Source organism: Grammomys surdaster, unplaced genomic scaffold (assembly GCF_004785775.1).
Source record: "Grammomys surdaster isolate TR1022 unplaced genomic scaffold, NIH_TR_1.0 125702, whole genome shotgun sequence".
Classification (NCBI taxonomy): Eukaryota; Metazoa; Chordata; class Mammalia; order Rodentia; family Muridae; genus Grammomys; species Grammomys surdaster.
Window position 1 is genome coordinate 354,072 of NW_021620537.1, and position 16,945 is coordinate 371,016.

At 44.1% G+C, this 16,945-nt stretch overlaps 1 protein-coding gene across 1 annotated transcript in view; it reads left to right on the forward strand.

The window, feature by feature from the left end:
- LOC114639402 (calcium-activated chloride channel regulator 1) overlaps positions 1-12,296 on the forward strand; it is a 29,309-nt gene extending 17,013 nt beyond the window's left edge. The window contains exons 7-14 of the mRNA XM_028788154.1: positions 509-736; positions 2,235-2,409; positions 4,646-4,752; positions 6,967-7,182; positions 7,699-7,960; positions 8,971-9,141; positions 10,732-10,965; positions 11,766-12,296. Coding sequence (XP_028643987.1) covers positions 509-736; positions 2,235-2,409; positions 4,646-4,752; positions 6,967-7,182; positions 7,699-7,960; positions 8,971-9,141; positions 10,732-10,965; positions 11,766-12,154 — 1,782 coding nt within the window. The 3' untranslated portion in view covers positions 12,155-12,296. The remainder of the gene's footprint in view (positions 1-508; positions 737-2,234; positions 2,410-4,645; positions 4,753-6,966; positions 7,183-7,698; positions 7,961-8,970; positions 9,142-10,731; positions 10,966-11,765) is intronic.
- Positions 12,297-16,945: the final 4,649 nt, after the last annotated feature.

Here is a 16,945-nt window from a genome sequence, read left to right on the forward strand (position 1 = left end):
GTAGGCAGAGAGAGAAAAATCCCTGTGGCACTTTGACCAATGAGCTCCAGGTAATCACACACACACACACACACACACACACACACACCATGCAATGCAATGCACACATCACCTCATTCTACAGACATATCAACTGTCCCCTTTGTCAAATTAAAATAACATCAGCTTATGAGCAAAGTTCTGATTAATTATGTAAGCTTATTGTTATTTATGGTCTGATAACATAACTAGGCTTAGATTTCCATATAAGCTTTATTTAGACCTCTTACTAACGCATTGTATTCCAGGGATTATGTATGATAGCTTTTTGCCTTTTGATATTTAGGTAAAAACTCTAAAATTTTGCCCAAAGTGGATAAATGGAAAACATCCACCATAAAAGGATACACCTCAAGTACATACTTACTTTAATGCAGCCACTTGTAAACACTCTTTTAACCTGGTCTGCTGTCAGGTTGCTCATTTAAAGGGCTAACTTGACCGGTTTTTTATCCGCTTGCCCTTTCAGAACGATGACCGTCTTAACCGAATGAATCAGGCAAGCCGGCTTTTCCTGCTGCAGACCGTGGAGCAGGGATCCTGGGTCGGGATGGTGACCTTTGACAGTGCCGCCTATGTACAAAGCGAACTCATACAGTTAAACAGTGGTGCTGACAGAGATCTGCTGATCAAACGCTTACCCACAGTACCCGCCGGAGGGACGTCTATATGCTCTGGGCTTCAGACAGCATTTACAGTAAGGCGTGATCCATTGTGGTTTGCAACTGTTTGTGTTTTTTACTCCTATGAAATTTTCATTTCCAGAGTTTCCACACATGGCTGGTATCAGATTGAATTATCTGGCTGGGGATAACCACGTGGTCGAAGGGTATGGAGACGCAGAGAGCTATGCCTTCAGCGTTAGTATGGCTTTCCTCCATCATCTCTCCTCTTCTGCACCTAGGCATTCCTGCGTGCAAGCCTGCTCTCCAAGTGTTTCTGACATGCCTCCTCCATCCAGCTCTACTGGGTTACACATCCTCGAGTGCTAGGGCAGAATCACTGGGTCTTACCTGATGACAACTTTGTGTCCCTGTGGGGAACAGAGACTGCAGCCAGGAGTTCATGACACAGCAATTTTGATAAATTAAACAAATGGATCCAAGCCAGGCCGTAGCTCTTACTTCCTAGTCCCTGAAGCACTTGGTTAGACCAGGGCCATGACCGCAGCTCTCAGATTCCTGGCACTGGCTCTTTCCCAGCCTCTGTCCACTCAGTCCACTCACTCACTTCTAACGTCACTGAGGTTGGCCTGTGATTGCCTATCAGCACTCAAACAGAGAATGCCGCTGTAAGAAGTCTCCTATGCCTCTGCCTCCCCCTCCTGCCTTCTGCCCATACATTCTTTATCCACAGAGTGTGGGCTGAGGGACTTAATCTGGACTGCTTGCCCTGTGTGTTGGTGCCTCTCCATCCTTGCAGTGGTGTGTAGAGTCCAGTTTTCTTCAGTGGATCACATATGCTGTTATTTAATTTTCTTTCCATCATAATCTTTTTTATCATTGGCAGATGGACTGACCTCTTATTAAGAGTGTATCTAGGTACATAACTATTTTTTTAAGCACTTTGGATATAGGCCACAGTCCTCTTTTTCTACATAGGGAATTTGATGCCATTGTAGACTACATGGACCCTGTTTCAAAAAACAACCATCAAAAGTCCTGTGTGCGTGCCTGCATGCAAGCATGTGTACATGGGTGTGTGGATGTGTGGGTTTGTAAAGAAACACAGTGTTTGCAGTCATTAAAAAGGGCATTCAAAGGTAACCTATCTGTGATCTGGTTAACACTGCCCAGCAGGAGTCTATACAGTTGATATTGTGAGATAGTAAAAGGCTGAAGTTAAAAATCTCTTCAAGTTCGTTACCCCTCACCTGTTCCTGATGTTTGTGAAGGTATCATAAAGCCTCTCAAAGTGTCTCAGGGAGAGACCAGATGAAGGGAACTCAAAACCCCTGTGTTCTCTCCCAGAACTGCCTATCTCTTGGAGCACCCTGCATTACACAACATCCCTTCTGGGGCAAGCTAACAACACAAAGAGATCGCTGTTGAGCTCCACGGTGCAGTGTCACTGCTAGACAGATGCTCCTCCAACCTTCCCAGACATCCACTTGGTCCCTCAGCGACTGTCCCTTCTTGTCTCGGGTAAAGACAAACACCCTGGCTGATAATCCTGGCTCTTCATCCCGTCCTTAGGTGATAAAGAAGAAGTATCCGACTGACGGATCTGAAATTGTGTTGCTGACCGACGGGGAAGACAACACCATTAGCAAGTGCTTTGACGAGGTGAAGAAGAGCGGGGCCATCATCCATACAGTGGCCCTGGGGCCGGCTGCTGCTAAAGAGCTTGAGCAGCTGTCCAAAATGACAGGTGAGGGAAGATCTGCGGGAACAAACCCATGGACCCCAAGCCCCAGTGACCTGAGGAATCTGGATAAGTGGGATATGGAGAGACAGAATAATCTCAGCCAAGTAGCTATGCTTCTCCCAAACGAGCATTAGAACTGACTCCGCCCATTTTCTTTAAGGTCTTGATTCCAGGACTAGGTCAGGTTTCAGGAAATAACAGTGTTACACTCTAGTGACGACGCAGAGAAACCTTCCTGGACACCATATGAGTATTTAACTTCACCTGAGAAAGACAGGAAGGAGAGTGAAAGAGCCTGGTGAACAGCCAGAGGCTACTTCAATCAAACAGTGCATGGCAGTTTCTCCACAAAAGACCAGTGTGCTGTGTATCTAGTCTCACACACTAACAGATGGTGCAGACAGAAAGGTTCATCAGACCCCGGCCTCTTTTGCAGAATCAAGTGAACATTTTCTTTTATTTAAGGATAGTATTAGAAATATAAATTATTACTATCAGAGCTAATATGTCTTCCCATGTTCTCTAGGAGCAGGGCCAGATATGAAGGATCTGGTACACATGACTGCAGAAAGAGAACTCTTAAAACAACAAAGTAGAGGACAGACAGGGCAGAAAACAGAGCACAGGATGGAAAGTGGAGGACAGACAGGGCAGAAAACAGAGCACAGGATGGAAACAGACTCATACTGTACCCTCACTCTAGTTGAGGGGCCTCTAGACTAGAAACACAATACACACTTGGTCCTCCCTTGAGACAAAAGGATTCTTCCCCTTTTGTATTGCTGCATCCATCGGTCAATGGGCATTTATTGATGGAGCAGAGCAGAGATAAGAATCATTTTTTCTGTGTAGGATGGCCCTTTGGGGTAAGGCAATCCTCTAGAGAATAAGGCATCTGTTAGTCACTACTGGCCAACACTTAGAACAAAACAGACTTTCACACACCTGGAGGAGGACACTGGGCCACCAGCAGCACTACAGAAACACTGTCCCTAACTTCAGGTGCTATTTAACAGTTTAAAAGTGACTACCCAAGACAGCTCAGTGGTCACAGGTGCTTGCTGCCAAGCTTACAACCTGAGTTCTGACCCTGGAACCTACGCTCCATAAAGAGAGAGAAACTACCACCCAACATCCTCTGCCCTTCATACACACACACACATACACACACACACACACACCATGACACGTGCACACACATTAATGAATATAAAAAATAGAGTGGCTTCCTATCTACTTCTTCAGTTACATCTGTTCTCAACACCTGTCTTAGTTAGGGTTTTACTCTTGTGAACAGACAGCATGACCAAGGCAACTCTTAAAGAACAACATTTCATTGGGGCTGGCTTACAGGTTCAGAGCTTCAGTCCATTATCATCAAGGAGGGAGCATGGCAGCATCCAGCCAGGCATGGGGCAGGAGGAGCTGAGAGTTCAACCTCTTGTTTCAATGGCAAACAGGAGAAGACTAACTTTCAGGCAGCTAGGATGAGGGTCTCAAAGCCTATCCGTACAGCAACACACCTCCTCCAAGGCCACACCTCCTAATAGTGCCACTCCCTAGGCCAAGCATATTTAAAGCACCACAATTCCCAAGCTTCCAGGCCTAGAATATTAATCTTTCTTTTCCTATACATCCCAATTTTCTTTAACAGTCTCTTTGTCCAGTGATTTTTTTGATACTGCCACACATGTATCTTTCTTGATTTGGCGATTTGAGGTACAACTTTAAAACCCAGTCTGCTAGACCTGCATTCAAATAAGAATATAATAATTGAAACCAATCAGTGTGGACTAGGCTTTAATAGACTCTCTCATATGGAAGCACACGACCTTTAAAATGTAGATGCTGTCGGGGATTTGTGCAGTTTACGTAGCTTCATGATGGGTGTCCCTGAAGCTATTCATCACTAGGACTGGAAAGTCAGTATCAACGGGGCATGGTGGTGTGAACCTGTAATCCCAGTGGTTGGGAAGTAGAAGAAGGAGGATCTGGAGTAAAGGTCATTCTTGGATAGTGAACTTAAAGCTGGCTTGAACTATAGGGGACTATATATATATATATATATATATATATATATATATATATATATATATATATCAGTATGAACTTGTGAGTTATTGTGCACATATATTTGCTGTTGCTCTGAATTGCGCATCCTGCTATCTTAGCTATAGCTAAAACGTTGCAAATACTTGCTTCCTGGAAAATATCTTTTGATGATGTGGTTGCATTTTAGGAGGTTTGCAGATGTATTCCTCGGATCAGGTTCAGAACAACGGTCTTGTTGATGCATTCGCAGCTCTGTCCTCAGGAAACGCAGCTCTCTCTCAGCACTCCATCCAGGTCAGAGGTCTCACGTCTGCTTATCATTCCAGTCTAGACGGCTGGGCGCTCTCACCTGCTTATCATCCCAGCCTAGACTGCTGGGTGTTCACGTCTGCTTGCAATCACAGTCTAGACTGCTGGGCGCTCTCACCTGCTTGTCATCCCAGTCTAGACTGCTGGGTGTTCACGTCTGCTTACAATCACAGTCTAGACTGCTGGGCGCTCTGAGTTCTACATTTCTTTGTGTATTAATTAAAATCCAGAGTCTTCAGCTTGACATCAAACATTAGTCTCCAAATGTAAGCTCCCTTATTTAACCGAGGCAGTTGGCATTTACTTATTTTATAAATATGTCTAATAATCACCCATAAGCATTTGCTGACAAGCTCTCTTTGTAATATGATTGGCTCACGTCGTCTTAAGATCATCTATACATTTTCTAGGACAAGTGTGCAGACATGATGTGGCTTTTTCCATTACCTGAGTTCCTAAGGTTTGCCATGACTTTCCTGTAGCAGAGAGATAACAGTTCGCACTGTATCGAACCCATGTAGTCCATTCAAACTCCCAAATCTTTATCCTTGTCTACCATTAACTGACATCGAGTTAAGAACTGACATTGAGTTAAGAACCTTACCTCTCTAAGTATGGAGCAGAAAGCTGTGGGCTTGACTGGTTCTAAAATGCCGAGAAGCTCAAATCATCTTTCAGATATCTTGGGCCTATTTTTGAGAAGGACAAACGGATTTCAAAGTGCTCCGTTAGAGTAGCTGCAGAAACTGCATGTGGGACTTTCTCCTTTATTCTTCTTTCATACTTTGCATCCCAACTTTGCAATTTTTTGTCCTTCCTCTCCCCTCCCCTCCCCTCCCCTCCCCTTCCCCAGCCTCCCTTGCCCACCTCCCCTCTCCCACTAGATCCATCCTCCCACCCTGCCTTCCCTTAGAAAAAGCAAGCTTCCCAGGGACATCAACCAAAATGCCACACCAAGCTACAATAAGAACTGGTACTTACCATCACACAAAGGCTGGACAAGGCAAACCTAGTAGGAAGAAAGAATAAACAACAATCACAGTGTGAATCGCAGACTTTCACAGTCAAGGTCTGAGTAGGCCTGGGAAATAGTGGCATCAAACCTGGATGACAGGGTTCAAAGCAATAGGATTTGGGGCCAGCTGATTTCCTGTACTTCCAATCTAGGGAGACAGCAATAGTTCCGATGCTGGTTGTCCTGCAGGAAATTGTAAAACTCAAGGGCTTTGTTTTGCAAAGAAACAAATGTGTTTCAGAAAAGGAATTCACTGCTGAAAACCTCCCAAGAATGGCTATTTTTTTTTTAAAATTTAAGAAAACCATCAGGGAGAGAGATGTAGAGGTGGATAGGACTCATTTCCTAACCTAGCCTGGGAGCAAGAGTCCTTTATGTCTGGACTCATTCGTTATCTACCAGTGGGACCAGAGAGCCTGGCTCCATGTCCGTTACCTCTTCTACGTATCAACTTAGAGATACGGAATGACTGTGAAAGAGACAACTCTCAAAACCATGTTTTCTACCGAAGTTCTTTCCTATATCCATCCCTGCTCTGCAGCAACACCATTCCATCCCAACAAGTGATCTCCTGCCCGGTGGTTTATTTCATTCACCATCCTAAGCATTCCCGTGATGCTTCACTTAGTAACTTATACATCTTTATAATTTATATCATCTCTCCGTGGGTTAGAAATGAGTATAGTCTGTCCTTCTTGGGATTTAGTGTAGTTCGAGATATACTAGTAAAGCACAATGGGGTTGAAATCAAAGGACAGCCAGGAACAAAATTACATCAAAGACTACAGAAAGGTTATTCATACGTCCTAAAGGATAGGTATCAGTGAAAACTTCATGAAGAAAGTGCCATTTTCACTGAATTCTGGAGGATCTGAATTCTGGAGGGTCAGTAAGACTCAGACAAGCAGGGAGAAGTGATGATGTCTGGAAGAAGCAAAGAGTATGAAGCTGGGGACTCTTAAACCCTTAGAGGGAGGTGGTCTTTGAGTGGAGAAACAATATCTTAAAACTTGAAGCTGGAATAGTGATTTAGAACTAGATCCTAAATGACCCTAAACACCAGACAAAGGACCCAAGAATACCTTCAGGCCTTTGAAATGGCTCCTGACAGTCAGGACAGGGTTGTGAGACCAAGAGATGTACACTGTACTGTCTGGGAAGTAAAGTGTTGGTCTTCTCAACAGCTGGAGAGCAGGGGAGTTAATCTCCAGAATAACCAATGGATGAACGGCTCAGTGATCGTGGACAGCACAGTGGGGAAGGACACCTTGTTTCTTATCACCTGGACAACACATCGTCCCACAGTGTTTATCTGGGATCCCAGCGGAGTGGAACAAAGTGGCTTTATACTAGACACAACCACTAAGGTGGCCTACCTCCAAGTCCCAGGCACCGCTAAGGTATGGTGGAGTCAGCTTCCTTGAAGACTAGACAGAATTGTTTTACAAATAATTGTATATTTTTAAAAAAGAGAGTGATTATTGACTTCTGGAGAAAACATTGAAAATTCTTCATTCATTGAAGTCAGCCTGAGAGAGAGAAGGGTAATTCTATGTCCCCAAATGAAAGGGAAACAGTTGAGGTACACAGCAGTTGGGATGACAAATGATCCTTGATGCTTTGGGATGACAAAAACTCCTGTCCCTCGAAAGCCTATGTGTTGGAAACTCCAGGCAGTGATCAGTGAGGACGCAGTCTCAAGCCTCATTATCCATAACTGAGTTTGTCTTGACTATGGGAGTCACATAGTCAGTCCAAACACACTCATGTGTACCTTGACTGGCAGAGAATCGAGGACATGCACATCTTGTTAGACACCCTTGTCACACACTTTAGTCACAGAGGCATTTGTTGTAAGTGGCAATGAAGTTAGGTCTTTGACACTCACTGGAAATATCTGCGTCTGTTTTGGACAGGTTGGCTTTTGGAAATACAGCATTCAAGCGAGCTCGCAGACTATCACTTTGACTGTCACCTCCCGTGCAGCAAGTGCAACACTGCCCCCTATTACAGTGACCCCGGTAGTGAATAAGAACACAGGGAAATTCCCCAGCCCTGTAACAGTGTATGCAAACATTCACCAAGGAGCCTCACCTATTCTCAGGGCCAGTGTCACAGCCTTGATTGAATCTGTGAATGGAAAAACAGTAACCCTGGAATTACTGGATAATGGAGCAGGTAACTATCAAAGAAACTAGAAATTAGATCTTCTTCTAAGACACCACCACCATTGAATGGTTAACGGAAACTGTGTAGTGCAGACAGTCAGCAGCAGGAAACCTAGCATTGGGGATCTAAGTGTTCTCTGCATCCTCATGTATATCATATCTCAAAATGCTGAGAAACATGAGGAAGGGTCCAGCCTTAGCCTCCAAGCACCAGAGTGCATTAGTGCTTTGAATTCAATAGGATTAGAGACTGCACAAAACTGTATCCCTTCCAAACTAAGCAAAGAGAAATAACAGCCATTTTCTGTCAAGTCCACAACCTCCTCAAAATGTATGCACATACAGACATGTGTGTGTGTGTGTTCATTTTATGTTCACCATACACTTTTTAGGTACTGCTATCTCTCCATTACTGGTAAGAAACACTCACACCTTCAAACAGCAGAGATGAATTCCAGAACAGTTCTAGATGATTACCATATCCATGTGGACTTTAGGTTAGGCTTGCTCCCCAAGTGAAAAATTCTGCCCATTTTTATTGCACTTAAGAAATCTTAGAAGGAAGTAATGAATTCTGTATTTCTTTTGTAGAAGGTGTCTGTTTACTGTGACAGAACTATCTGTATTGGAATGAAATTTATAACTGAATTTCCTACCTAAACATCCCCTGGGGAGAACGTTTGACTTTTTCTTTCCTAATCATGTACATAGAACAATCTGATTTGACTTGACAGATAATTAGTGAGACAATAGGCCATGTTATCAGTCCATGACAGAGACATGTGAAATGGCCTCTGATTTTGAAAAGGAAAGGACAGTCCAGGGTGAGAAGATTTGTGTGTATATATGTGCACACAGTGTAAATACGGATCAGGCTTCATTCTGTACATAATCAAGCCTCACGGTCTTTTGTAGATAATGCTTATTTTCTCTGTAAAATGTTAACCCACATATGGATTGGAAATATAGGTATCCAGTTGCCTTTAGGGTATTCATGAATTCCTTTGTCTCCTTGTCAAGGTGCTGATGCCACCAAGAATGATGGTGTCTACTCAAGGTTTTTTACAGCTTATGATGCAAATGGTAGATACAGCATAAAAATATGGGCTCTGGGAGGAGTTACTGCAGACAGACAGAGAGCAGCACCTCAGAAGAACGGAGTCATGTACATAGATGGCTGGATTGAAGATGGTAAGTGACCTGGAAGACTGAAAGACTTGGGTCTAGAAGAACCGTTAAGCTTGTGAGGCAGAAGAACGCAGGACAACTCTTGGTTTCTGAGTCTCTCCCCTACCTTATTGGCGTTCATGGCTGGGTGACCCTTTGTGCTGAGTACACTTTGTGTCTTGGAGGATCCTGCTGTATTACTGGAGGCCACCACTAGATACCAGTGACAGCCCCACCCCCAAGTTACTACATTCAGAAATGTGCCCAGTTATCCTCTGCTGTCCCACAAGACAGCAAAATACCTCATTTGAAAACCAATTAAGCAGATAATAACTTTTAACCACTTTGTTTCCAAATCACATCATCGACAAGATAACATACAACATCTCTATGTGAATCACTTTCTCTCACTGTAAAATAAACTGTCTTGGAGGTGAGCAAGGCCCCCTCCCCACCGAGCTCACATCACCAAAAGAGGAAAATACATCTTTAAAAAAATAAGACCTTCCACACCACTCAGGGTTTAAAACATTTGCCTGGCATCAGAGCAGGATTGAGAGCAACAGAGTCTAACAGACTCCAGGACTTGCCTTTGATATTAAAACCAACAAAAAAATTGTTTTTAAAGAAGTAGAATTTATGAGAAAGTAAATTCTGAATAGTGCCGTATTGTGATGGGAATGGCTTTATTGAAGACGGGTTCTAAGAGCTTAAGCGGCTGAGCAAGACACAGTAGTTTTTGAAGCACAGAATTAGCTTTATAGGAATGTGAAGCCAAGTCTGTAATTGCTACCTGAATAAATTCCCAGGTAGTGATTGAGACAATTGGGTGCTGTATCTATTCAATTTTAGCATCCAGAGATGGAGGCAAGATCAGGGGTTTGAGACCAACCTGGGCTACATACTGAGACACTGTCTCCAAATAAAAAGAGAGAACCTTGGGATTGGAATTCTTAATGTACACTATTTCATGTTAAATTACCATCAAGTAAGACAAAGCACAAATATGATGAAAATTGCATAAATTAAACAATCAAGGAAATTCTCAAAAGCCAAGGAGATCAAGTTCCAATAAATGGGAGAGTACAGCACTAAAAATATTATCGAAGTGATATGAGGCTTCTTCAGGTGATATTGTGTTTATACCGAGTCTGAACGGACATTGTAGAAGACGGGAAAACAATGGGCCAGTTAGATGGCTCAGTAGGCAATGGCTCTTGCTGCTAAGTCTAAGAGTTGGAGTTCCATTCCTAGGCTCCACGTGGTGGCAGGAGAGAACCTACTCCTGTAATTTGTCCTCTGACCTCTACATGCTTCCCTTCCACACAAATAATTAAATAAGTATGTTTTTAAATTAAAGATAAAAACAATGAGAGAAGAAATACAATTCCAAGTTTTGGTTTGGTTTTCCTATTACCAGGAAACACCTGTTAGGTAAGGAAAGGGGGTCCTCCCTTTGCTCGTTTTCTTCTTATACAACCTGATTCGGGGTCTTATCACCAGACTTTTTGTGGGTTTTGTTGGTAGATGGCAGGAAGAATGGGAAGGAAGTAGACAATGGGAAGGCTAGCCTCTCAGTGATGTTTTTCATATTTTGAATAAATTTTAACGCAGGTGAAATAAAAATGAACCCACCACGCACTGAAACAAGTACTGTTCAGGAGAAGCAGCTGTGCTTCAGCAGGACATCTTCAGGGGGATCGTTTGTGGCCACCAATGTCCCCGCAGCTCCCATTCCTGACCTCTTCCCACCTTGTCAAATCACCGACCTGAAGGCCAGCATCCAAGGGCAGAACCTGGTGAATCTGACGTGGACAGCTCCCGGGGATGATTATGACCACGGGAGAGGTAAGAGTGGCATGCAGACCCTAGAGAGGAGCTCACCAACCAAGCAGAGGTGGTGCTGGAGGAGGAGACAGACAGCGAAGGCGGGGAATGGCTTCAAATGGCTTCTGAAATTAAAGGCACATAGTTTTTAAAATCTAAGAAGCCAACCTTCTTAAGGAATAAGAGGTTTTATCTAGGAAAAGAAAACTTCAAGATTTTGTGTTATTTTTGTCTGTTTGTTTGTTTCTGGCTTATAAGGTTTTGTAGTGTATCTAGAGAAGGACTGTGAATAGAGGTTACATATCCTTGAAAGTAATTTCCCATCTTCTAGACCTTGACTCTCAAATATAAAAGTTAGGTCTGGGGTTGAGCCTCAGCCCCTCTATTTGTAGCGTGTGTTTATGAAATACATTGGCAGCAGCCTGACTTGAAGAACTAGAGTCTGTGTTTTTAAGATCCTTAGGAATTAGAATCTGTGTTTTCAGATCCTCTGAGCATGTTAGTGTTCGAAAACCACTAGCACCAACCTCCCTTCCAAATGAGGAGATAATAAGCAGTGAGCACTCTCCTTCCTCAGCCAAGCGCCAGGCTCAGAAACTCTGACCGAAGCTTTAAGCCATCACTGAACCAACTTTATAGCCACCGCTGTGCTAAGAGTAACAAGCGCACACAGTAGGTGACAGCCCCTGTAAATATGGTTACCTGGTTCCATTCATCCGCTGTAACATCACTGAGATGATGGAATTCCTAATAGTCTCTTTAGATTAAGATTTGGTCATTGCATCCTCTCTCACTCCTTTAAATTTTTTTTTTTTTTTTAGCTTCCAGCTACATCATCCGAATTAGCACAAGTATCGTCGACCTCAGGGACAACTTCAGTACCTCCCTCCAAGTAAACACTGCCGATCTTATCCCCAAAGAGGCCAGCTCTGAGGAAATCTTTGAGTTTGAACTGGAAAACAACAGTTTTGGAAATGGCACAGACATCTTCATTGCTATCCAGGCTGTGGATAAGTCCAATCTGAAATCAGAGATCTCCAACATTGCGCGGGTTTCTGTGTTCATCCCCGCTGAGGAGCCGCCCGTTCCCGAAGACTCAACTCCTCCTTGTCCTGAAGTCAGCGTCAACAGCACGATTCCTGGCATCCACGTGCTAAAGATAATGTGGAAGTGGCTGGGGGAAATGCAGGTGACACTAGGCTTGCACTGATTTACATTTCCTTTCACTGTAGAATTTTCTAAAACTGTATTTTAGACTTCCTGTAGGGGGCGGTATAGTAACACGCGAAGCTGTAAAACTGGGTCCGGGTGCATTAAAAATTATCTGTTCAAATCCAAAAGTTTCGTCATTGTTCAGTCTTTGAATGGTAATTTGAATGCTTCCAAGTGTTACTTGCACCAATAGGTGGGAGTAGATTTGAATTTATCCTAAGGACTTGGCCAGCTAAAAATAAGATTCAATTGCAGTTAATCTACTAACTACTGAACTATCAGAAATGCCTACCAATCTATTTAAATACAAAAGGTCTAGTTTCTTATTTAGGACCTTGAACTAACATCAGCAAGAATGTATCTTATTTTCTCTAGATCCGAATGAGGATGATACAGTTATGGGAGAGAGAAAGGGTAAGTAGATTCAGGGAATTTCTTTTTTTTTCTTTTTTTTTTCTTTTTTTTTTTTTTTTTACAAATATTCTATTGGCAAGAGGAGGGGACTGGGCCTGGTGTGGGCTTTTAAAGCCTCATATTTCACCCCCAGTGAAATACCTTTTCCAAAAGGCCATGCCAAATCCTTCCTAAAACAGTTCCACCAACAAGGGACCAAGTACTCAAATATGGGAGCCTATGGGAGCCATTCTTATTCAAACGACAACAGCTTACAAATATGAGCTTAATTGGTGGCACTCAGTTAAATCCAGGGATGATGTCCAACTGCTAATAAAATAAGCCATTATTTCTACAAACATCCGGAATGTATTTCTTTACTTTCAGGCTTTCCTTATTAGAAAACAGACTTTTAGGACAATCAAAGACAGAAGTAATAGTGAGAAGCAGATAAAGGAGACTTATCCAATTCGGGCACCCTGGGAAGCAAAAGAAGTCTAGGGATCGTCCCCCAATTCCATATTCAAAGGACTAATGTGGGGTTTAGTTTAAACAGGCGTTGGAGGTATATGTTATCAAGCAGTCTGGGTCAAGGTGTAACCCCGTCCATCAGTGATCCAGGATTGTCACTCAAGCAAAGTGCTCTGCAAGTTGGCCTAACTGGTTCTAAGAGACAAGTCCTTCTTCTGGCTGGAACCATGACCCAGTGAGAGACTCTGAAAACTCTGATCCTTTGGGGGATTGTCTGAATTAAAGTTACTATTGCTGTGATGAAACACCATGATCTAAAAGCAAGTTGGGGAGAAAAGGATTTATTTGGCTTACACTCCCATATCACTGTCATTGAAGGAAGTCAGGACAGAAACTCAAACAGGGCAGCACCCTGGAGGCAGGACCTGATGTAGAGGCCATGGGTGGGTGTGTGTGTGGGGGGGTGCTGCTTACTGGATTGCTTCTCACAACTTGCTCAGCCTGCTTTCTTACAGAACTCAGGATCACCAGCCCAAGGTTGGCACTACCCACAATCACTAACTAAGAAAATACCCTTGCCTGCAGCTGGATTTTGTGGAGGCATTTTTTCAGTTAAGGCTCTGTCCTCTCCAAAGACCACAGCTTGTATCAAGTTGACATAACACTCACAGCCAACATAGGCATCAGTTTCATAGTCAGACCGCTATAGAGAAGAAGGCAGCCAAAAGAGCTCAGATGTCTCTTTAAATATTTTCATTCATGCCAGCATGGTAACACAGGATAGTAGTATCGTCTCGTAAGGTAATTGCAGGTGCTTTTGCCAACCCAGTGAATGGAATATCAGGAAGCAATTCTCTTGAGCAAAGTGCAAATACACAGTAAGCCACATGCCTGGTGAGAGGGCTGCCTTAAGTCCCGATGAAAAAAATGAGTCTGAGGTTCCAGTGCAGTGTTGTAGAACATTCTGGAACACATGGCTGCAGTAAGTTTTGTCTGCGAACTGTCTAAGAGATCATTGCACAAGCAAAAACAAAACCAAAACCCCGTTTTTCCCTATAATAAAGCAGATCCGTTTAACGACAAGCTGCCCATGATTCTGAGCTCTTAAGAATGATTGACTTTGCTGGGCTTTACTTTCTATCTCATGTATCTGCTTGACTTCACCCCAGTCCCCCAGAAGTCAGTCAGCTGTCTATGAAGATCCTCACTATTCCGGTGTGCATTCCACTGAGTTCACCCAAATGGAAAAGTAAACTCCCAGGGAGCGACATTTATAAAGAACACTGCATTTTCCCAAATAACATGATTTTCAAATAAAAGCCTTTGTCCCGCCTGGGTTTTGTCCTCTAGATTCATGACTTTATCTCACGTGCCCCCTGCACCCACTCTCTGCCCTCTTCACTGGCCTCAACTTGCAACAAAAGAGACTGTCCTTCCTCTCAAGGACTTTGTCCCAGGGGAAGAGGCACCGGACATTCACCAAGTCTCCTTGTGAGGCTTTTGATCTGGGTGTTACATTAAAAAAGCTTGTGGGGGGGGGGCGTGCACAAGCGCGAGCACGCACGCGTGCTTTGATGCATACTTTCTCATTCCTCCATTTCTGTGCTATTACCAACCTTACCTAAGACAGACACTTGAGTGACAGTTTCTTCCCAATTCTCCCAAAACCACTCTGAGTGATATAGTATTTATGTGTTAGTTGGATAAACACCTTAGACAAAACTAGTTTAACTTCACTGGGCTTCACCTATACCAGCTCCCTTGTGAAATCTTAAATCCCAGCGCCCTATTCTAGCCATCCAAATCCCCAATCACTCTTGAGTCGTTCCCTCTGCCCTGAGCTGGCTTTGTGGCCTCGCGGAGGCCCTCACGGTTGTTTCGGATTGCCCGGTTCACGCGGTGCCCCACGTGCCTGAGCATCATGCCTCCTCCCTAACAGCGCCTTGCTCTCTCATCTACTTAGCATCTTGTTACACCTGCCCTGAAGATACCGAGCTTTTCATGGAGCACACTGACTGGTGCCTTGTGGCACGAGAGTAGAGACGTGGGTAAAGAAGCGTCAGAGTCACAGATACAAGAAGCTGGATCCACACCTGTTAAAGTTAGTGCAGCCAGCAAGGAAATAGGATCTCAACTATTTTTTTTCTCTCCCTTCCTTCTTAATACTTCCTTTTGCCCTTCCCCCAGAGCACGTAGAAATGTCTATTAGGCAGATTTCCAAGGGTAGACCTAATCATAGCCCGGGGGAGCAGGATTAAACCTACTCCCTCTTCTTTCTCCTTTTGGTGGCTTATGGGACAGGGTGTGCATAAACTTTCCACCAAAACTACAGGATGCGAGTCAGGCTTATGCAGAAACAAGCATGCGCATTGACCAGAGGCAAACAAGCACGCCCATTGGACAGCATCGACCTGGGACCTGCACCTTTACCCCGGGAGGTCTACATAGACCCACAGTGCCTTCAATGGGGTCTCACAGGCACATGGCCAGGATCATCCGGGGACTCCTGCTTTAAGGATAAATAGATTAATGTATTTGGCCTGTCACATAGACAGCCGTGATTGTGGTGCTCACCCAAATAAGGGTGAGCATTGATGGCGCTAATAAAACCAATTATACTCAAAAAGCCACTAATCCTTTGAATATCACTGCAACACCAGACTTCCCCACATCGCTGGCAATCCTTTGCCTGCTTTTCCTTCATTCTCTCCCCACCCCCGAACCCCCACATCTTCCCAAAGGCTTTCTAGGATTTGGACACACTTGGATGGGGCTCTGGCACGGGCACTGTGGCAGTCGCTGCCCATATCCCCGACAAGAGACAGTTCTCCGGGAATTCGCTCCTTCCCTGAAACTAGCGGAGCCAGGGGAAGCATCCGCCAACTCTGCCACCCAAAGGATCCTAATGGCCCCTGATGTCACATGCTGATCCCACCAGACAGCTCTGTGCTTGTTTGTTCCACAAAATAAACCCCTGGTGGAGTCAATCTGGGACCTAATCTCGATGAGCCCAGAGGTTAGAGTAAGATGCAAGCAGCAGTACAGAGAGGCATGATGGGAAATAAAGCAAATGGTGTCCAGAGGCTAAGCACCTAACCCACGTTTGAGACACAGAGGGTGCTGGTCAAGCAGGAACGGTGGGTACTTTACCTTCTCGGTACACATAGTCAACTTTACTCCTTATAAATGTCTGCTTACACACTGGATGCCCTCCAAATTCTCCCTGTCAGTTTACTGTTAACAATATTGTCTTGAGAGTGGAGAGAATTCCCCAGGTGTCAGGAAATTCCCATGAGCATGAGATAAAAAACAAACATAAAACTAATCTGCTCGATTGCACCTGTCGTCTGAATGGTGATTTCTAAGTGATAAATGTCCAAAGCTGTTTATACAAGTAAGTCTTACCTCTGAAACTAGCAACCTAAGAGCTGGATAGTGTTTTATAAAAGGATTCTTCAGAAAAGGCCTTATTCCACTGAGGTTAAAAAAGATAACTTCCGAGATACTCCCAGCAGGGGCTAGCATCCCATCGTTGAGGAACTTAGTCCTGAGAGACAGAGATAAGCAGAACTTAGTCCTGAGAAACGAACGCAGAAGAGTTAGGAATTCAAGTCATGACTTCTAATTCTCCTGTGGTTACACTCAGACTCATGGATGGATGCCTAGATGGTGGTGGTGGTGGTGGGGGTGGTGGTGGTGGTGGGTGGGGGGGTGGTGGTGACCACAACAACGACAAAGATGACGAAGAGGGGTCTGGGACTTGTCATCCATCAGCTCTCCCTGGGGACTCAGAGGAGAGCAGAAGTCTGCCTGTCTTCCCTGAAGCGGCCTTCACACTTACTTTACCAGTTGGGCTTGGCCCTTGGACCCCATGCTGTGACTCGGTCTCAAGAACTGTACTAACAGATTTCAAGAACCAGAGAGG